Here is a 22120-nt window from a genome sequence, read left to right on the forward strand (position 1 = left end):
GACTACCGCTCTTAACCACTACACCACACTGGCTCTCTATGCACTTTCACTACACATGCATAATGCCCTGTCTTGGAACTGCACCAGATGGCATCTGAACAAGTAACATGGAACACCTTGGTTTCTCCACCTCAAAAACGTAAGGTAGAGGTGAGGAAGCTCCCCCACCGAGCAGAGACACCCCTTTTCTCTCTTTATGCTCCTCCTCTCCTCCACCGGAAGACCACAGGTCCCTTTGCACCTGGATATATGGCTATGAATTGGGTGCAGGGGTGGTTTCAAGGTTTCCTTTCTGCACAGGACAAATTGATTTTTGCTTTAATTTGTGCGCCGCACTCCACTGCAAAGGGTACTCAATCCATACAGGGTGCTGGCAGCTGCCACCCTCACACATACAACGCACCCAACATTCCCCAGCAATTGTGCACTGCAGGGAAGCTCAATGATGAGAGATTGGCTGTCTCTCTTAATTCAAATGACCTTGTCAAACATTCTTGATCCTCCAATAAGCTTCCGACAATCCCTCACATTGCTGGAGGGAGGACTACAAGGGGAAAGGAAATGCTATGAACTAAAAAAAAATTAAAAAATAGGAACAGCTAAAAATAAGGAGTTTTGGGGGAATGGAGAGAGAAAATTACAACATAGTACAAGGAAGAAATAAATTCCCTTAGCTAGCTGAAAGGTTGGCCAGTTTGAAACTTCCCCAGCTACAACTTGGCCAGGATGTTTGTGCTAACAGAAGAGATCTTCCCCCTTTCTTTTCTTTTAAAAGTTGCCCACAGGATGCTTCATGAGAACAAATCGCCCACTCACCCCTGGCATAAGTGTAGGCTTTGCATCACACCTCTATGGCAAAGCAGTAGGCTTCCACCCTCAGCACTAGCCATTCCAATATCGTCTTCACATGTAGCCCCAAGTACGAGCCACACCCACTTGGCAATAAGCCCCATTTCCTGGAGTATCCCAAGTTTCCCTCCCTTGGAAGGAGATCTAGTCTCACTGTTGAAAGCTGCAAGGAAATCCTAAATAAGCTCATCGTGCCCTTTGGGTGGTAGGGTGAGCAAGAGTGACATTTGCATTCAAATAAAGAGGCTGGATGTAGGCATGATTGACACTTTCCTTAGAGCTGCTGCAATCAGAAAGTAAAATGAATCTACTCGCATGTAAGAGAAGAACACCCTGTGTTTTCTTTTTTAAAGATGCCCTTGAGAGGCTGACTCAGACACCAGCCTTTCCAACCAAGGACAAAATGGGAACTTTTGGCTTGAACTAAGTCTTCTCTTGCCCAATTGTTTTAAAACAGGCAGCATGATCCCCCCCCCCTATTCCACAGAACGGGGCACCTTTTCCCACACTTTGTTGCAGGCTTGCAGATAAGCCCATAAAAGCTACTGGCCAGCCAAGCAGCTAGTAACCTGTGTTTGTTTCCTTGCTGGCAGTACAAGGAAGGGGAACACAGACTACGAGCATCATGGCAAGCTAGCAAAAGGAAAAGAAAGGCAAGGCAGGCAGACTGGTTGAGCGCAAGATATTCCTGGATTCCTCAACCTGCACAGAACTCCTGGTCGCCTACAGGAACCTGGTGATTGCTAAACACAAGGCTGCCTTATCAGTAAAGTTCAAACACTCCTGTTTCGAAAGAATCCTGCCTCCCTACTAACTCTACTCTCCTTTCGTTACTCCATTGAGAACAAGGACATCATTTCCATTCTGAAGACAAGGCTTAAGCTTCAAGAGTCACTAAAAGTCTAAGAGTTGCATCATATGTTATATATAGCACTGCAGGTACCCAGCTGCCTTCATCATCCTCTTTTTCTTCCCTATCAACCTGTTATTGGGGTCCAAAAATCCCCTTTGAATTCCTAGCAATTATTACCAATTTCAAAATGACTCTAGTTTAACAGAGAAAGTAAGATTTGATAACGGAAAAGCGTCTGGACCCCACAACGTTAACCTAAATCAAGGACAGCCAATATAGTGTTCTTGAAGTACAACTCCCATCAGGCCCAGCCAACATGGACAGCGGTTAAGGGATGGTGGAAGTTGTAGTCCAGTCACATGTGCAAAAGCTATCTGCTATCTCAATGGGCTATCAGGGCCCATTGGATCTCAGGAGTAAGTTACACCCTAAGGGGATTAATTTAGACTCCGAGTTGGCATTATCTTGACACAGAAATGACACACAAGCAGCACAAAGGCATGTTATGCGCATATGTTTTGGACTACAACTCCCGTCAGCATCAGCCAGCAGAAGTAATGGCCGGAGATGATGAGAGTCAACAACATTTGGTGGGTATTATGTTGGAGAAGGCTGTTCCCTCTCCAACCATGCATATAGAGAGACATGTCCGCTCAGGATAGCATTTAATGCATCTGATGAAGAACTAAAGCTCGTGCCATAATGATTTGCTATTTAACAGGTTATCACAAAACTCCAAGTTTTCTGATGTGGTTGTTGCTTGGGGCCTGGGTTCTCTCCCGGAGACCATTTGGACTCATTGCATTGTTCCTATGAGATTCCGTAACACTCAGATATACAAATGCATCCAACTATTTCCATCTATCTTGTTTTGAATTGAGCTATTTTCACGTATCAGGGTTTTTTAAATTACTCTTTTCAAAGAAAATCACTGCCAATCAGTAAAAGGGTGGTTGTAAATCAGCTCCTTTCATCAGTGAGAGGATCGGGCTACTGTGCAGAAGTAGTATCTCAACAGCTGCTCCGCCCACCTTTCGCCTCTGACTCCACCCACTATGGGCATGGGTATATTAAGATTCCTCACCCGTCCTTCAATCCACTTATATTTCCAGCCTTTGCCATTTCCTCTAGCTGCGTGTCCCCTGAAGCTTAAAGATCATCGGGTAAAGCAATTTCTTTTCGCTGGCCTTGAACCCTGCTGCCTAATGAATTTCAAGGGTCTGAAACAGGAGACACCCACCTCCCGCAACTGCCATTATTATGATGATGCATATTTTGCCTAACGCACCTATGTGCGTGCACATGTTCCCATCCAAACACCCATGTGCACCCTGCACACAGCACCTCCCAAGGACCTTTCGTGTTAGTTTATAGGAACAGCCTTCAGATCCAATTTTACTGCAGCCCTGTTAAATGTTGTCTCAGAGCCGAGAGCACAAACAATATTGGGAGGAAAATCCTTGCAGCTGTGCTGACCATTTCAATGCTTAATCCCCAGGGCTTTTCTCTGAAATCAGGCTACGGTTCTCCTTGCTGGAGGAAGGAGCTAGCTATCTCTCAATGCAATGCTATTAATTGTTTCAAAGCCTTGCTTTCGACAATGGCCCCCTTTGAAATCGGCAAATCAACAAAGGGCGATTACTTCTCACCTTGAAAGCAAAGAGCAATATGCACAGTGTGACACTGCCAGAGTTGATTAGTGCAAGCCTTCAGATTTAATATTAACCCAACCCCAAAAAACCTCTTCCTAGCACTCACACAGGGTCCAGGTTGCATACCATAATAGCAGTGAACCAGACAAGAGAGCAGCAGTCCAAGGAAGAGGATTTGTTTGACCCAGTCTCAAGTACAAACAGTTTAGCATAACTTCTCCAGCTTGGGCTAGAGAATTTTAACATGCAGCTCTGCGATGACGGAAGAGTACTTCCCCAAGTTAAGAGACAAAAGTACCAGCTAATTTGATAACAACTCTGACTTTATTAAAGTGACCCGACACTCCTCCGCTAGCAGCAAACATCTCTCTAGGCATTCTGTGTTATGTTACTCTACTTTCCCTTTTGTAGAAAGCGTCAAAAGAGCCCCCATTTCGTGACACAGATTAAAGGAGGGGAGGAAACATGTTGTGATTTTCAACAGGATATAATCCTAACCAGAAACTAAGTCGTCTGTCACAACACACACTTAATGAAGGAACTAGAAATTAAAATGGCTAATGAAACCTTGACCAAAAAGTTATTTCCACAAAAAGGTGATGCAACATATGGTGGATTTTTAAGAGCTAAAGACTAAATGTTTTACTGTCAATTGGCCAGAAGAATAGTCAAAGGCGGCTCCCAAATAATCCAAAATCCTACTATATTTGGGGCAGGAATTCATCTGGTTCTACATTCTATGGAAGTGGCCACCCAAACACTTTTAGAACGTGTATACGCAGCTCCTAAAAGGCCACCGACATCTCTTTTGCTTGGTATTTCCAAGGCACACAGCTTCTTAAAAAATGGTTTCATTTTTCTATCAAGACCAATCTTCTTCTTCTTTCTTCTTTGGCGATCACTTGTAGCCAAGTAAGACTGTCTTTCATAAACACGGTTTTAACAATGAGTCCGTAAGTGACTGTGTAGGCCAATTCTGGACCCACACGTCCTTCCACAGTGGGGCCATTGATTATGGTGTGGATTTGCCAAGTGTCCCTTCCTCTTAGCATGTTTCTCCCTTGCGTTCTGAGTTCGAGTGTCTTCAAAGTCTATGACACCTTTAGTAAAGGCTGTTCTCCAACTGGAGCGCTCGCAGGCCAGTGTTTCCTAGTTGTCGGTGTTTATACTACTCTTTAAACCTCTTTTGTTGACCACCACCATTACACTTTCCATTTTTAAGTTCAGAATAGAGGAGTTGCTTTGGAAGACGATAATCAGACATCCACACAACATGACCAATAGTACCAGAACAACCACAGTAAGACTGATTGCCGGAAAGCAAATAATCCACGGTTCTCCTCTCTCTGCTCCCACTTCTCTCACCATGCCAGAGATTTCCTATGCACAATCTTGCAATTGCCACTCCCTTCAATTAGACAGAGGGGACTGCTGTATGGTGAAAACACTTTACCCACCTTGCAACAGCCTTGGCGGGTAGCTCCCCCATGGAAAAAAAATGGGGCTCATTTGCCTGCATGCTGTCTAGGTATCACAGGATGGTTTGAACAGTAAAACCTAATTAGTAGCTAACTTCTGTGCTGACCTACAGGGAAAGCCATTCTTGGCCTTCCTCCCTTATTTATTTATTTTTATAGCGCAAGTATCTCTCTTAATCCCGTCACATTTTCTCCCTTGATCCAGCGCCCAGTGAAACGGCTGGTGGAATTAAAAGGTCAGTGGCTCCAAGCAAAAAACGACACACAGCCAACCCACCCACCCTTCATGCTTTTGCAGCAGCCAGCTGTACAGTAGGGTCTTCACCACCCACCCTGTTCCAAAGCTGAGCTGCAAAATTTTGTCCTCCCTGAAGGAATCAAGCTAAGAAGCCCCTGATAGGGTATGCAAACACACACGGTGTTCTGTGAGTTATACTGCAGAGTATCCAACAATCTGACTATCTCTGGGATCAAAAATTTCTTGTTAGCCAGTGTTACGATAATCTTTATTGTCCTTGTCCCATACAGAACAATGAAACTGAAAAAAAAAATCTACGTCAGACATTCAAAAACCAACAAGCCTGCTGTCCCAGCTATCCCAGCCTGTGTTAAGTTATACCCAAGCCTTAGGTCAGTGGTGGGAAACACATGCTTTTCCAAGCTGCACTCAGTTCCCAAGGAATTTTGGTCCTGCCACAAACTCTTTAAAAAGATTCGTAAGAATTGCAGCATTCGTTTTTGTTATTTTAATTCCAACAAACTAGTGGGCTGTTGTTTCTGGTTCACGTAGAGAAGATAGGGCTTTAGAACACAGTGGCAGGTCTTTAAATTAAAAAATTGAATGTCTTGACAGTTGCATTTGACCATTTGATGCGTTCTTTCTTCAGCTCATGATACTGAGAACTGGCCTCTGATCACATGCAAATTAAAGCATTCAGACTAGTTCATGACGTAATGGGTGGTATCCAACCAAGAGCTTCCAACGCATGGACTTCTGGGTGAGCAATGGGATTTTGCACTCCCTCTCCCCTGTGCACCCTATGTTTGTTCTGGGGGTCTACCAAACCCCCAGAGCAGATTTGGGGAGGGCACAGAGGGAGAAGTCCTGCAATGCAAACAGAAATCCTTATGCTAATGGGAATTGGATACCGCCCAATTTCTCCAAGGGTGTGCGCATAAGCGCGCTCGGTGCCCTCAAAACGGCTTCATGTGAAATGGCATTCATTTATATCAAAGTTAAGTGTGTTGATTCTTTACCTGGTTTCTCCTGCCAATCCGATTGGGAGCAAGAGGTTTCGGTGGGGACTTGGCATTCTGAGATGGTGTGGTGCCATTTTCAGCGATCTTCCCCAAGCTCATAACAGCTGCCATTATGACGCCGACACGCGGCAAATCTGCGCCTTCAAAACAGTTTGGGAACTGTGGTGCCGCTGCTTTTGGGCAACCGCTTTAAGCCTCCGAGTTTATTCTCTGGAACTGTAAACAGAAACAAATTGGGTGGTGAATTTCTGAGATGGAGAATCAGATCGGTCATGGGAGCAACAAACCCATTAAGAGCTAGAATGGGCGGCCAGTCCTGGATAGGTATACACTATTGACTTTTTGTACACACAAAGCAATTCCAAATCATACAGTACATTACATCTTGAATGGGAATCTGTGGCCCAAGTTGCTGTTGGACTCCAACTCCCATCAGCCCCAGCCAGCATGGCCAAGGGTCAAGAAGGATGGGGGTTGCTGAACTACTAGTGTGCCACAAGTTCAACATCCCTGCATTAAACCTGGTGGTGTGGTTGCCACTGAAAAGGCTTCCACAATGCATAATAAGCAAAATCCACCTGGTCAATTGCAAAATTTCCACACCAGAAATCAGTGATATACAGCCAGACCACACAATCTGGCCTATTCATATTGGAAGCCAATTATAGACATTATAACCACTGCATGGAGACACATCAATGCAAAATAAATTCCTTCTATGCTAATGCATGAACCAGGCCTTCAGTTATTCTGTTTAGGAAGACCTCTGTGGATTATTCACTTTTAAAGAACTGGAATTCTTAAAGGCATGTTAAATTGAAGCACATGTACAACTTAACCCCATGTATAGTTACTCCAAAGTGAGGACACTTTGGAGTGATCATTGCTTAGGGTTAGATTATTTAATCACACTTATTCCCAGTAACTCAAGAGTGTTTAGAACTGTGGCACTGATGTATGAAGAAAAACAGAACTTCCACACATCACCATTTGTGCTAAAGGAATATCAATTTTTGTCTAGTTATCCGCAATGACATACTGTTTTAAGCAACAGCGACATAAATATTTACAGGATAGCTTTGTTCTTAAACCAGTCATTCTAGCAGAGCCAATTACCTTCATTTTCCTTTCTTGACACTGTCTAGTGAAGCTTCCTTTCCTTGTGTGCTGCTTTTCGGTATTTGCCTAACAAGCTGAAGACCACCTAAATCCAGAAGAGAGCCTTTCCTCACAGGCACCTGTTAGCAACGAGTGAAGAAAAGAAGGGAATAGGTTAAGTTGCTTTTTTTTTCAAGGAAGGAAGCTGAGAAGTAGTGTTAAAAAAAGAGAATTTGGTACATATTCAGTTGCCGAAAACAGAAGCAAAAGCAGCGCAAAGGATTAGACAACGGATCTCTTCTCACATAAAACTTTTTCAGCTAGGTAAAACTTTAAAGATGAAGGCTTCATACAGGCTGTCTCCACACGCAAACACACAATGTCTCGTTCTTGGGAGAGTACAGTACAACACAAATTACGGAGGAAACAGAGATGCCTCCAAATATTATCAGGTAAAAAAAAAAGCAATAACAATACAGGAACTATAAGCACTCCTCCACTTCAGACTAACAACTGAAAATTTAATTGCCTTTTCAGTCAGCTACTCACAATCCACCCATAAGAGCTGCAACTATGGCCAGCATCCTTCACTCAAAGCAGCCAACCAGATGTCTGGTTTTATTACATTCTGCACTCCGCCTTGAGACACGTGTGAAAGGCAATTAACAAATGAATGATAATGATAATAATCCAGTGCGTTTTTCAGCCGGAACTTGCCGGAACTCAGATCTGGCATCTCGCAGGTGGGTGCCATTGCCATTTTAACAGAATCAGGGAGGTGTTTGTGGTGAGTTCCAGCACCTCTTTCTTTTTTTTGAAAAAAAGCAGTAGAGCAGTTGACAATAATGTAATGCAGCACAGAGGTTTGGTTTCAAGAATCTGTAATGCTTAGGAGTCTTTCTGAGGCCTTGGGCCCTTCACAACATGCTCAGTTGCCTATAAGGTCCCTGCCTTCACACCTTCAGGGAAACCTTCTGCCACTCAAAATGTTGATGGAAACCTAAGAGTGCCGTTTTCATGGCCGTATTCTCATGAAACGCTTCCCTGAGGAAACTGACCTTTGCCCTCAAGGAGCGAGTTCCCAGGACATTCATGTACGTCTGATGAAAGCTGCACAGAAAACGGCCAGCTACGCTATGAAAAAAAGGGACCCACTTAGATCAAGGGTAAAAACGAGAAGTATTAGCAGAGGTTAAAGTTCGCAGGAAGGCTCCACCACTTCCATTTTGATGCTGGCACTCTTAAGGGATGGGGTGGGGGTGGGTGGGAAGGCACTACCAGAACTGTAGGCTGGGAGATCTGTTGCAGACATAAACAGGCTATCAGAAGCTACAGGGCAGCAAAAGAAAACGGCTGGCTTTTGACAAAGGCCAGCCCTGAAGCAATACCACAGTAGTCAGCCAAAAACATCCCGAAAGAGGAGTTTAAAACAAAAGTGATGGGGGTGGGGGTGGGAGAGAGAAATGAAGTTAAAGTACGTTGCTTCCCATTCAGTCTCAACAGGAAAACATTTGCTAAATCTATTTCCTCCTTTGCAATTCTTTTTTGAAGTGCTATTTGACTGCATGCTGAAAACTCAATTCACTCCCTGTAAATTTGCAATATCAAGGGGGGGCAATAAATGGATGTTTACAGCATCTTTTCTTTCCTGAATGATAAGAGGAAAAGGCCACCTTTTAGTTTTCCTTTTCCTCTCTCCATCCCCCACCCACCTCAGCCGTTCAGGATGCTAGCGTCTTTGTTTTACTTGTCATCAATATGCTTCTGCAAGCCAGAGTTTCTCTGGACAGGCTTTTGCATTGAGCACTCCTTTCTCTCCAGCCACTGACCTTTGAAGTTTTGGGTTTGCTCTTGCTTCTAAGATGCCGGTGCAAATGGGACCCTGGTGGAAGGTTAGCAACTGGAGGAATCAGATCTGTGTCAGCACAGTTGGAGGACTAGTACAAAACTACCTAGAAGAAAGAAAAGAAAGAATTAAATCTCTTTACCAACTGTAGTTTTCTATTGTTTCTTCATTGCATTTCTTGTCACTGGGTGATTTGGGGCCTGTTGCCATGACCTACTTCACAGGGTTATTGCGAGGAAATCTGCAAAAGCGGGGAAAAGTATGCTACTCTAAGTTCCTTCGGCAAGGAGTAGGGTAAAAGTGTTGAAAATGAAATACTTTAAATGGGGACAGTTAAATGGGGACCAATAAAGGAATCCTGGAGCAAAGAGGACTCTTTCATATTCAAGCATATAAGTCACTTTGAACATCTCTGTGAAGACTAGGAACTGAGGAGGAATTTATTTGGCACATGTTTCACAATGAGCCAACCCAATACAGCAATTCCAAACTCGCTTGTGGACCTGACTGCGACCTCCAGCCAGATATTGTGATGTAGTTTTGGTGTGCAAGAAGTACACACAAAAATGTGCATTCGATGTACAAAATGCATATACCTTTGTGAACAGGGTGGAATGCACCTATGGTTGAGCACCAAACTGGAACAGGACTGAATTAGACTGCTCAGTCCATTCCTGATGAGGACTAGAAACTTGTATTTTAAATGAAAGGTGGCATTCTTAGAACACAAGCCTGCAGAATGTACTGAATTGGTGGTTGCCTGATGCATGCATCTACTTTGGCTCAATGAATTTCGTATTTGTGAAATACGGTAGGTCTGGCGGTAAAGATTCATGATGTGGAATCTAAATGTCTAGCAGCAACAGAAAAGCCCTCGCTCTTTTGGACAGACTCTTCCGTATGATGAAAACAAAACTTGATGACCTAAGCCAAAGGATTGAGAAGTCAGTGCCTGGTACTTGGCATATTCATTTTGTGTCAGCAGAGTGCAAGCCTCTAATTCCCCAAAATATTTTTTACTGACTTTCATAACTTTCACAACTGGCTCAGTTCATGAGCAACTAAAGGAATCAGCCACTGCATTGCCTTTCTGGAATTAAGAATATAGGCATGGCTGAAGGTCTATGGTTCTCCTAGCTAGAGATAAACTTTTCAGAAAATTCTATGGATTGGAGGAAAGGGAAAATAATTCGTTTCCTTCGAAAAACCTAACAGAACATTTCATTCTCTGCCCTACAGGTTTTAAGACTAAATTCTAGTTGGCTGAGTCATTTTTATCCTGCCTCAATGTCAAAAGTGCCCTCTTGGTAGCGAACAATAAATGGAATTTTAAAGAGAGAGAGAGATTATCTATCAATACCAAATAAACTACAGATGCTACTAAGAACACTGAGCAACAGATACATCTTAAGATATTTGCAAACGCCTGTCTGAACATAACGTAAGAGTGAAAAAAGCTTTCCTTGCACTCATCTGCTTAAAAGAGCACCCTGGCAAATCAGCTACATCCCCACTTTAAATGTTTGTTAGCAAATATTGGCATGTGAGGTTGCAGTAACAGAGCTGGTTCAATAGCGTAACACGCTCTTTACACTGCTGCTGGGACATGGAGCAGCTTTCAGGAAACTGCACCACCCAACTTTGTGGCTGGAAAGATGAGGAGGGATCCCAAACCACTCAAGAGCCCACTGTGCTGATTTTGCACCCAGTGCAACACTGTCCCCAACTAAGAATAAACCAAAGTCACTCCCTGGAACAAACGGCAAATGTGCCCACCCAGTACACTGTTAGGCTGGAAGCCAAACCTGCCACCTGCAGCTCCAATGTCTAGGGCAGGTGTCAAGACTCACAGAACTGTGAAGTCTGGAAAGGACCCAAAGGCCAATCTAGTCTAACCCCCTTCAATGCATGAAGCATTGACGTCACTTGCCCAATGAAAGGAATGTACATGTCCCTGTGTTCCAAATTATGGACAGTCCACTTGCCCTACACAATACAACAGTACCCACTGAGTCAACCTACATATATCTGATGCATAGCCAACTCTGGGGTACCACGACATGGTGGGATATTTGCATCATGGAACCCTGGAAAACGGCTTTTATATATAGATGTCTCAAATTGGGGGAGCTGGGGAACAAGAAGTGAAACAAACTGGTCCCCAACTCTCAAGTTATCTTGTAAAAAGCTGGCTTTGTTCAATTGTCAAGGATGATTATTATCCTGCTAACCCAACACTTAGCCTAACCTTACCAGCATAACAACATCTCTACAAAATCACATGATTGATTTTAGCTTCAAGACTCAAGATCCTTTCAACTGCATTAAATCAAGGACCTTATCTATGCAAAACCTACCCTGTGCACCATGGAGCTATAGCCCGTCATCTGATTCTATGCACATGATACAGGGAGAGCTGCTTTCCCTCAACATGTTGCCTCACAGCCCGTTTTTGTTCAATCAGCTGTCTAGCTTATCTCGTCTGCTAAGAGAATGCCAGAAAACAAGGGTTTGGCCTGTTGCAGAAGGCTTCAGAGAACATGTCCAGGCAAACTGGAAACCAAGATTTTCAAAGAGGTACGTTTTTTTGCTTAAAGCTTCTAGCAGCATCTTTGGCTACGCAAGTCAGAACAACATGGGCAATTTCAAATGCGTACCACCACTTCAGGCAACAACTTGAGAAAATTGGAAGCAAGCGTTTCCCATTCGGCCCCTAACACTTTGGGCAATGAGAAGGGCACATAAGGAGACAGCTTTTCCCGTAGCCACTAGACACTACCCATGAGATGCTACTTTGTTGTAAAGGTAACCAGATCCATATATTCCCAGAGTCATCCTTAAAAAGAACAAGCAACAGTCACTAAGCATCCTTGGCTCTCCTTTGAAAGCAAGAGTTCCCTAGATTGAACTTGCAAGCCGCCACTCTGCATGCATCCCAAAGACTGACAGCTTAAAGGAGCAACCTAAAAGTGTCAGTGAATGAATTTCCAGCTTCAATTGTGTGTGTGTGTGCGTGCATATGTGTTTGAGCAGCCATGTCCTAGAGATTCCTGCTTCTCCCTGCAAGATTGACATGCATAGGCTGCACTATCCTGTAGCTGGGAAACAGGGGGTTGTTGCAACACGCCCTGTAATACTCGAGGTGGTAGCTTTGATTCATGATACCTCTTGCTTTGCATCTTCACAAGGTGATTTATCGGATTTGCACCCCACCCTTCCTCCGAAAGGAAAATCTATTTATTACCACTGTTAAGAGGAGAGACTTCTGCAAGCCAGCAAGGAGAATCAACAGGTCCCTCACTTTGCAAGTTTCTCTCCCAATAAAAGTGATGAATCAAAACAACCAAAGTAGCAGCCCGTACCAAAATTGGGCTTGAAGCCAGTATGAATGGGTCATGGTAATTGGCTTCATTCAAGCATGCCTGAAATATTGCCTATGTTCTCTCAGGCACCTTGCTAGAATAGGGGGTGTTGGCAACTGGGCAGTCCATCTTCCAAGCCTCTGGATCAACCTAGCTCAGATATGAGAATCTGGGTACCTACACCACACCTGACTGCCTTCGTTCATTGACAGTGCTACTTCCCAACTTTTAGCTAGTCTTGAAGCTCACCTGCCACGCCTGCCCTTATAAATTATTCTGTTTAGTAAATGATTCATTCTCCCATTAAGTGTTTAAAAAAGTAATGCTGCTAGCTCTCAAGTGCTTAAAACATTTTTTGTTTATTAAAAAGGCTTTCTCTGAAATGTGACCCAACCACTGACGCTTTTGATCAAATTTATACTAATGCTTTATTTGCATCCTACAGCATTTTAGTATTTTATATTGGACACCGGTATTTTTTTTAATTGAGCAGCATACAAGCAAAAATTAAAATACAGTGTTCCTTGTTTTGGGACCTAATCTCACACTGCGGATATGACAGAATGTTTAATCTGCATTTCCAATCCTCATGACCACTGCAAGAGTTCCTCATTCGCACTACAAGTTCCTGGCCATCTGAACTCATCATCTGTAGTTGCAACAGTTCCTTGGGATCAATGGTGCCAAGAAAACTCAAAACAGCCAAGAGAGATCTGCAGCTGTTTCAGCCACTCAGCTCCAAAGACTAAACTGTGAAGGCAGCAGGAGACAGGAGCTAAAGCCAAAAGCAAGGTGACGGGAAAATGAAGGAAAGATGCAATGCAAGAGGTTCCAGGAATGAAAGCTGATTTACTGGGCCACAGAAGGCCAACACGCTTAATAAAATTATTTCCCATCCTGCACTCATCCCAGACATACAACTGACAAGCTGCTGTGCAAGTTAGGGTCTGTACAAGCATTAAGTATTCTGCACAAAATATGCTTTCTCAAGACACTCAAATTTAAACACACACCAGGTTTCTGATTTCCATGGAGATGAGCAAGTTTAATCAGATGGACACTACACAATTTCTTTCCCCTTTTACCTCCAACTCCTTACCAATATTTTTTTTTTAAAGAGTATTTTTCAGGAGTGTTTCACCAAAATAATCTTTCTTATATTTAGAACTTATCCCAGGTCTAAAAACCAGGGCATAACATATGCAGCCTCCATTCTTGAATAATATTCCAGCCTTGATGAACAAAAATAGTAGCCACCGTCCTCTTTGAGGTTTGCAGAAGGAAATTTGCTTTCAGAATACACAAGCGAAATGCATCCAGCTTTTTTAAAAAATGAAGTGGAAAGTTTTCAAGGCCACTAAAGTATTGCAAAGAAGTTGGACCAGAGACTTCATCAACATGTTGGTTAGATAACAGAGAAGAAACAATTCAACTAACAGGGCCACTCTATATTTAAAATGTGGAGCACAAGCTTTCAAGTCTGAAAAACCTTTCTTTTCTTTCTTTCTTTCTTTCTTTCTTTTTCTTTCTCTCTCTCTCTCTCGCTTTAATTAGTCTTTATTAAATATTTTCTTGTGTTGCAAACAAGTACATATAGCATCTCCATTTTTGATTCATAAAGTCATTTTCACAGTTCGTTTATGTTCTGTATGAGACACTATCATCATGAAAGAGAGGGAAGAGACAGAGGGAAACATTCATTTATTGCATAGTGCTTGTGTAGGGAATGTTGTTTCATCATCACATGGGGAGGTCCTTTATTTGTACATTTATTTATTTTATTATTGCATTCAGTTGGTTGCAGTGTGGTTTGTTTTTGCGTGTGTGTTGTTGGGTCAGATTAGGCATATTCTTTCAGCAGAAAGTTTGGTCTTTTCTTTCTTTACCACCTCTTCCATGTCTGCAAGAAACAGCAGTGAGGTTTAGCTTCCCCTACAAGGCCTCCATCTCCATCTCCAAGATGCATCTTTAAAATGCAGAGTTAAGCCATCAATTAAAAACGTATTCATCCCAGACGGAAAGTGGGCTATCTCTACATGATAGGGAAATACTGCAGCAGCAGGAAGCAAGAACCACGTAAATCGCAGCGCAACGCTCATTGCTACAGCTGGTCCTTATTTATTTTTTAAGTCAAACCAAACCTGTGGGCAGGCAATCTGGGACTGCAGCAGGCAGCGTAATTAAGAGGCTTGCTGCAAATTACCGTTTTCAGATACCAGTTTGCACACTGGAGACGTCTGCCCCCCGTCAATTGGTCATGCAGATGCCTAGGCATGCAACACAATGATGAACAGGCCAGGAGCAATCAGGCCTGGCTGTTCCTATTAAGGCACGGTGGAAACCAGAGAAGCCGTAATGCCGCGACGAAGGAAAAACTGCAATTCAATGATGTCAGAACTCTCTGTGGGCATTTGCTCTCTGCACCTGTTATAGCTGGGAGGGGAGGCAGGGAATCTCCCCTCGCAGCCCCCAGCTTACAGGCCTGGCAGGCGCAACCAGAGCATGCCACAGCTCTTGAAAACTTTGGGAACAATACATTTACTCTGTTCATCTTCACGGCAACACATGTGCTTTCCTCCACGCTTTGAAAAGGAAACGGTTGAAAGCTAATCTGGTCAGTGCACATTTATGCAGAAGTTTCTCTTTTAACTCTGGGATGTGTGTATATAAATATGTGTGTTTTCTTACTGGCTGCCCATGTTCAGTTTGTTTGTGTGGAAAGGGGGGGTAGATGGGGGACAGAAGAGAATTTAATCAGCATAGTTCATACACAGGAAGCAGTGGGAAGATGCTCACCGCCAGGTTGCCCTGGTTATGACCTTCAACCATCTCAGAGACTTCCCCATCCTTTCGGCAACAAATCCTTCTACCATTTCCCCACTGGAAACGCTTCCAGTGATAGCACTTTAAGTAGAAACTGCTGCTGCTAACAACACCTCACTTGGAAGCTATCAGCGAGCAGCAGAATTTTCCCAAATCTTGGCATTCTCAGGTTCATGAGCAACGTGGAAAACGCCTCTCCCGCCTCCCAGCTGCAAATAGAAACAGGAATCAAGTGACCCATGGCTAGCCACACAGCTACCCGTGTGCAACAATGGTAACTCAGAGGTCCAATTTTTTGCCGCAGCCAAGAGGCACAAAGTTCTGCCATGAAATAAAAATTCGCAGTTCCAACTAGCAGCTACTCGTATTTCCAGGGAGCACCTGATCTCGTCCTTTGAAAACCACTGGTTTCTAGTGATTTCATTTTGGGGTTACAATATTATTTGCACCTTATTTTGCATTTGAAAAGTTCTAATCTACTTCTGGTGCGCTCTACTTTTCTCTCTCTCTGCAGGGAAAAGAGGTGGAGTAAGAAACCCATTGGTGCATCTTGGAAACTGCATCCCATAATATGCACCTCCTCTGTTGGGTTATAGCTCAGAGGGCACTAGGAAATGGGATGCAAGGAACAAATTCTCCTCCCAAGATAGACCATCTTACATTTTACACCTGAACTTTTTTTGGCTCAACAACTTTCAGGGTGTCCTGGTTTTTATTTTTTTAAATATGGCACATGTCGTGATTTAGTGAGTGGGGAGAAGCACCACTGCCTTGTATCTTGAATAAAAGATGCTCAAAATCTCATTGTATTTGATACTAACTGAAAACCCTACTATTTGTTTTATATAATGCAAAAACCAACAACACTCTCCTCTGCACATAGAAGCTTTCTTATTGGTAGCTATGTCGACTGCATCCTTGGTGCCTCCTGTTGTGTCTGTTTTTGGTTTTTTTCCGAAATAAATGCCAGCAAAGAAAAAAAAATGAAAAAAGATCAAGACTGAGGAAGGATGTAAGTATTTTTTTTAAAAAAAAAAGAAAAAGAAAAATCACATTCCACAGCATGGATTTTGATCAATTGTAATACAGCCCCTACGAATTTAGTTTTAAAGCGGCGTTTGCAGTCCTGGCTGCTGCTCTTTTCCAGGATGCAGGCCCCGCTGACAGGATTAAGTCCAGGCAGACTCAAGAAGCTGGGAGACAGCTGCCACATAGTCATTTATTACAGAGTGCCACTCCTCTGGAGTCGAGAGAGAAACAGACCCTCTTATTTTCAGCTGTGTTATCAGCAGGGGTTTCTTTGCTCAGAAGGCTTTAGTGACTAGGCCTCTCCTGAACAAATATCTCCTTGGCTGTCTCCTCCACCCCCACCCCACACCCCACCGCTTATCTTTCTCATCCTCTTGTCCTATACTTCACAGGAACTCTCCCTTCTAGCTTCACAACAACCCAGGGCTGCCATTTTTATATTACAGAAGCCTCCATCTTTTCAGCCATGAGTCTCGGGGAAACTCCACTGAAACGCAGTTGATCCTAGCGGAAACATGTGCAGGGTGTTTTTTTCTCCCCTAGTTTTGCTTTTTCTTCTTGCTCAAAAATATATTCTTCTTGTTTTTCTTCTTGCTCAAAAATATTTGCCAAGTCGCCTTCCATTTCAATAAGCAAAAGGCATTATTGCCCTGTGCTTATCACACCTGAAGCCTGTGCACAAGAGTCAGTGTGGCGTAATGATTACTAATGTTGGGCTAGGACCTGAGAGAGCAGGGTTCGAATCCCCATTCAGCTATGAAGCTCACTGGCTGACCTTGGGCCAGTCACCATCTCTTAGCCTAACCCATAACTGTCAACTTTTCCCTTTTCTTGTGAGGAACCCTATTCGGAATAAGGGAATTTCCCCTTTTTAAAAAAAGGGAAACAGTGACAGCTATGGCCTAACCCATGGTTTCCCAAACTTGGGCATCTAGCTGTTCTTGGACTACAACTCCCATCATTCCTGGCTAGCAGGAACAGTGGTCAAGGATGATGGGAACTGTAGTTTAAAACAATGGGAGACCCATGTTTGGCCTAACCTACCTCACAAGGTTGTTGCGTGGATGAAACTGGGAGTGGGGGTGGGGGTGGGGAGAGAACCACGTGCACCATATTGAGAACCTTGTAAGATGAAGGTGGTACAGAAATGAGATGAATGCTACTCAGAGTTGAAAAGTCCTGCCTCTGTTCAAAAGGGCTCACTTTCAGAACAGTAGCCTTGTGCACCCTTAACCTGGCATCATCCCCATTAATTTATTAGGATTTATTCCCGACTAGAGATGAATAGGATTTGGCTACTTGATCCCAGACCTTGTGCTGCTCCTCCACAAGGGGCTGACGGGGGTCTCCCAGTTACATGGTCCCCTCACGCACACCCTCCAAAATTGTCCAGCTTTATTCCACAGCTTGGAGTTGGGTGTGGTTGCTGTCAGGCTCCTTTGCTGTTAATAGTTGCATTGCACCCTCTGATACTCAGTGCAACTGCAGGGGATGAAACCCCATCCCACCTGTTTATACGAGGGATTTTACCTTTTTTTCAAAACTGCTTTTCAATAGCCACTCGCCTGGGACAATTCTCCAGCTTATTATTATTTATTAAATCCAAAGATCACACTTAACACAACACAAAAACACAGGTGACTAGACAAAGGGACGTTCCAGAAGTCATGATTGTTTTGTTGTCTCCCCACCACCACCCTTCCTTTCACGTCACCAATGGCTAAACACAAAAGGTCTGCGAGAGTGAGCAGGCTAGTAAAAATGTTTGTGGGCCAGTCACTTTTGCTGACTTCTTCGCCAGGCTGGCTTTAACAACGTGCTAAAACAAAGGGGGTGAGAGAGATGGGAGGCACTCCCAAATAAGGGACTCGGTACAACATGTGGGAAAGTGGTTAAGTGAATCTTAATGATGGCAACCAGATGGCAGAACTCACCTATTGAGAATTAAGCCATAGCTGACACAGGCTCGCTTCCTGGGATCAATGTCTAAATTGCGAAAGAGGGAGCAGCAGCGAGGGAGCCCCACTCCCTGTCAACAAGCTATGGCAGAGGCAGAAAAAGGTTCTGGTATCACATCTGGTGTGGATTTCCAAGTTTCCGTTTTGCCTTCTGGGAATTGGGACAGAGGAAGAACTACTTGCTCAAGGCGATTTGATGTGTAAAGAGAAGAACACAGGCAGTTGCTTTACACTGAGTCATCCCTGGGCACTGGTCTTGCTAGCTAGGGATGATGGGAGTTGTAGTCCAAGAAGAGCTGGAGACCCAAGTCTCCAGGGATCTAACTCAATACTGTCTACACTGACGGGAAGCAGCTCTCCAGGGTTTCAGGTGGGGAACATTCCCAACCCTACTCAGAGACTGAACAGGGGACCTTCTGCATCCAAATAATATGCTCCACCTCTACAGCCCTTCCCAAGAAGAAAGAAGGGGAAGACATGCAAACTCAATGGGGCTTCATTGCACCACAGTATTTCCGCATTCTCAGCAGCTAGCATCAGATTATCCAAAAACTATTTTTGAGGAGTGTCTGTGCAGGACTGAAGAAATTTCTCAAGCTCCTGGCCTTCAGCATTATTCTTTTTATATACAGTGGTACCCCGCAAGACGAATGCCTCGCAAGATGGAAAACCCGCAAGACGAAAGGGTTTTCTGTTTTGGAGGCGCTTCGCAAGACGAATTTCCCTATGGGCTTGCATCGCAAGACGAAAGCCCATAGGGAAATGCTGGCGGTCGGGAGCAAAGACTTTCGCCCACAGCCGGCCTTCAGAAGAGGACCTCTTCTGAAGGCCGGCGGGGGGCAAAAGTCTTTGCTCCCCCCCCGCCTGCCTTCCCCCCGCCTGCCCCGGGCGATCTTAAAATGCTGGCGGGCGGGAGTGAAGCGTTCGCTGCCGACCCCCAGCATTTTAAAATCTCCCCGTGTCCCGGGGAGATTTTAAAATGCTGGGGGTCGGGAGCGAAGCATTCGCTGCCGACCCCCAGCATTTTAAAATCGCCCCGTGTCCCGGGGAGATTTTGCTGCCGACCCCCAGCATTTTAAAATCTCCCCGTGTCCCGGGGAGATTTTGCTGCCGACCCCCAGCATTTTAAAATCTCCCCGTGTCCCGGGGAGATTTTGCTGCCGACCCCCAGCATTTTAAAATCTCCCCGTGTCCCGGGGAGATTTTAAAATGCTGGGGGTCGGGAGCGAAGCGTTCGCTGCCGACTCCCAGCATTTTAAAATCTCCCCAATGCTGTTCGGAAGCGGGGCGGGGGGGCGGGAACACCTGCCCCAGCCGCCCCACTTCGGAACGCTGTTCGGAAGCGGGGCGGGGGGGCGGGAACACCTGCCCCAGCCGCCCCACTTCGGAACGCTGTTCGGAAGCGGGGCGGGGGGCGGGAACACCTGCCCCAGCCGCCCCACTTCGGAACGCTGTTCGGAAGCGGGGCGGGGGGGCGGGAACACCTGCCCCAGCCGCCCCGCTTCGGAACGCTGTTCGGAAGCGGGGGGGGCGGGAACACCTGCCCCAGCCGCCCCGCTTCGGAACGCTGTTCCGAAGCGGGGCGGGGGGCGGGAACACCTTCTGAAGGTGGGCGGGGGGCGAAAGTCTTTGTCCCCCCTGCCTGCCTTCCCAGGGGCTTTTAAATCGCCCCGGACAGCGGAGAAGTCCTCCGCTGTGCGGGGCGATTTTAAAATGCCGCCCGCCAGCATTTTAAGATCGCCCGGACAGTGGAGAAGTCCTCCGCTGTCCCGGGGTTTTTTAAAATGCTGGGGGTGGGAAGAAAAGCCCTTGTCCCCCCCCCCCCAGCCTTCAGAAGAGGTCCGGGGACAGACTGTCCCCGGACCTGGTCTGAAGGCGGTTTCCCTAGGAACGCATTAATTGATTTTCAATGCATTCCTATGGGAAACCGTGCATCGCAAGACGAAAAACTCGCAAGACGAAGAGACTTGCGGAACGAATTAATTTCGTCTTGCGAGGCACCACTGTATCCCGCTTTTCCTCCATGAAGCTCAAAGAGGTGTGCATAGTTCTTCTCATTTTATCCTCACAACAACCACCCTGTAAAGGTAGATTAAGCTGAAAGTGAGCAAACTGGAAAACATAGGGAGCTTCATGGCCGAGTGAGGATTTGAACCTTTGGGGTGCCCTCCAACTTCACAATTCTATGGTTCTGGGTCCTAGTTTGACGTTCTATCAAATTCTTAGGCATCTAAACAGCAGAGCGCCTTCTACAAGCTGTACTAAATCCCAAATGGGCTCAAAATAAAGAGTAGTAAGCTTGTTTTTCAACATCTCCATGCATGGTGGCTTATAATATAACATGACGCATAATATATATCTATCTATCAATATTGATATTGATATCTATATCTATCTATATATATATATACACACACACACACACACATATCTACACACACACACACACACACACACACATATATACACATATACATACATAACACACACAGACTTTTAATGCAGATGCCTTATGCCCCTAATTTCAGAAACAGAATATCTGCAGTGTCACCTCCTTTTCAGAAATCTTGATCTGGCAACCCTTATTTGTTATCTTCCTTTCCGAAGTAACAAAAGGGCTTTAAAATAGCAGTAAGATGGCTCAAGGGAGCATGGCTCGATTCTGGGGATTATTGCGTTTTGGAGGATGTCAAGAACGTGCATCCTGGCTGTATTTCATACCCTTATGCACCCAGGGGAGCGATTAGTTCATGATAAGGCCATTCCCTGGAGTGCCTAATTGCTTAACTGGCTTACCAAAACAAAACGGCTGTGCCAGTCTGAATCACACCAGATTACGGGAGACGCCTCTTCCCTTTTCCTCCTTTACAATCTCACCCATTGACTACAAAACACACACAGCACTCGGGAGACCTACGGTTTTTTGAGAATGTACTTGCTGCTTAATTGGTAACAAATGCTCTGGAGTTTCTCGCCCCTTCCCTTTGGGTGAAGCGTCAGCAACTATGGATGCGAAGAGAAAAAGTGGGGGGGGCGGCAGTAAAGGGGGGGGAAGAGAGAGGATGCAATAAATATAGATCAGATGACTTTCAAATAGTAGCTCCATTCAGTTATTGCAAACTGCTGTAATTATTACACAGCCTATAATCAACTGGGAGCTTTAAGGCAGAACGTTTAAAGGAGAGGGTGTTGTCTAGAGTCAGTTGCGGGTGGTGGTGGGGCTAAAACCTAGCGCTATCTGGTGCCATTTGAAGAAAGAGATTCTATCATTAAGCTAGGAAAGGAAGGGTGGAGGAAGAACATTGGTGTGTGTGTGATTTCTATGCAAAGCAGCCTATTCTGCCACATTAAAAAGGGGCAGCGAAACAGAATCCTGCTATTCCAGGCACCAGAACACTTAACAAGGCAAGCATCCGTCCAGCTTATGCCTCGCTTCTTCTGTCTTGAATTCATAAGAAGTACCCACAACAGGGCAGCCCCTGTTCTGTCCTTTTGGTTCAGCTTGCCATCCTCCAGCACAGGCGAGTCCGTCCCCCCTACACACAGCTGCAAATGTCTGTGTGTTTTTTAATCTTTTGCTGACCACGCAACGGCAGCTGGATTTCCTGCTGCCTTCCTAAAAGGGGTTGGTTCAACTTAAGTAAATACTGCTTGCATTGAGACCTTTGGAGCCTTGCCCAAGCAATGTTACTGCACAGGTCTCTTACGTTCCACAACACATTATGCTCTGCCTCACTGAGAAGGGCCTGATGCGGTTAGATATTGGACAGTCTTCCATTTGTTTTCTCTTTTTTGAAGACCTAGCCTCTTTCCACACGCCACAGTTCATTGCAATGCTGGGAGGGCTTCTGACTCCTGAATGTGCACTGACTTTAATTCTCAAAATCAGCACATTCAAATTAGCAGGTTGAG

At 44.8% G+C, this 22120-nt stretch overlaps 1 protein-coding gene across 3 annotated transcripts in view; it reads right to left on the minus strand.

The window, feature by feature from the left end:
* RREB1 (ras responsive element binding protein 1) overlaps positions 1-22120 on the minus strand; it is a 129786-nt gene that overhangs the window by 49718 nt on the left and 57948 nt on the right. For all 3 annotated transcript variants that reach the window (XM_081206148.1, XM_081206150.1, XM_081206149.1), the window contains exons 3-5: positions 9020-9142; positions 7209-7330; positions 6090-6308 (exon numbers count right to left, since the gene is read on the minus strand). In XM_081206148.1, coding sequence (XP_081062274.1) covers positions 6090-6203 — 114 coding nt within the window. In that variant the 5' untranslated portion in view covers positions 6204-6308; positions 7209-7330; positions 9020-9142. The remainder of the gene's footprint in view (positions 1-6089; positions 6309-7208; positions 7331-9019; positions 9143-22120) is intronic.

Source organism: Podarcis bocagei (genome assembly GCF_964188305.1).
Source record: "Podarcis bocagei genome assembly, chromosome: 8".
Taxonomy (NCBI): Eukaryota; Metazoa; Chordata; class Lepidosauria; order Squamata; family Lacertidae; genus Podarcis; species Podarcis bocagei.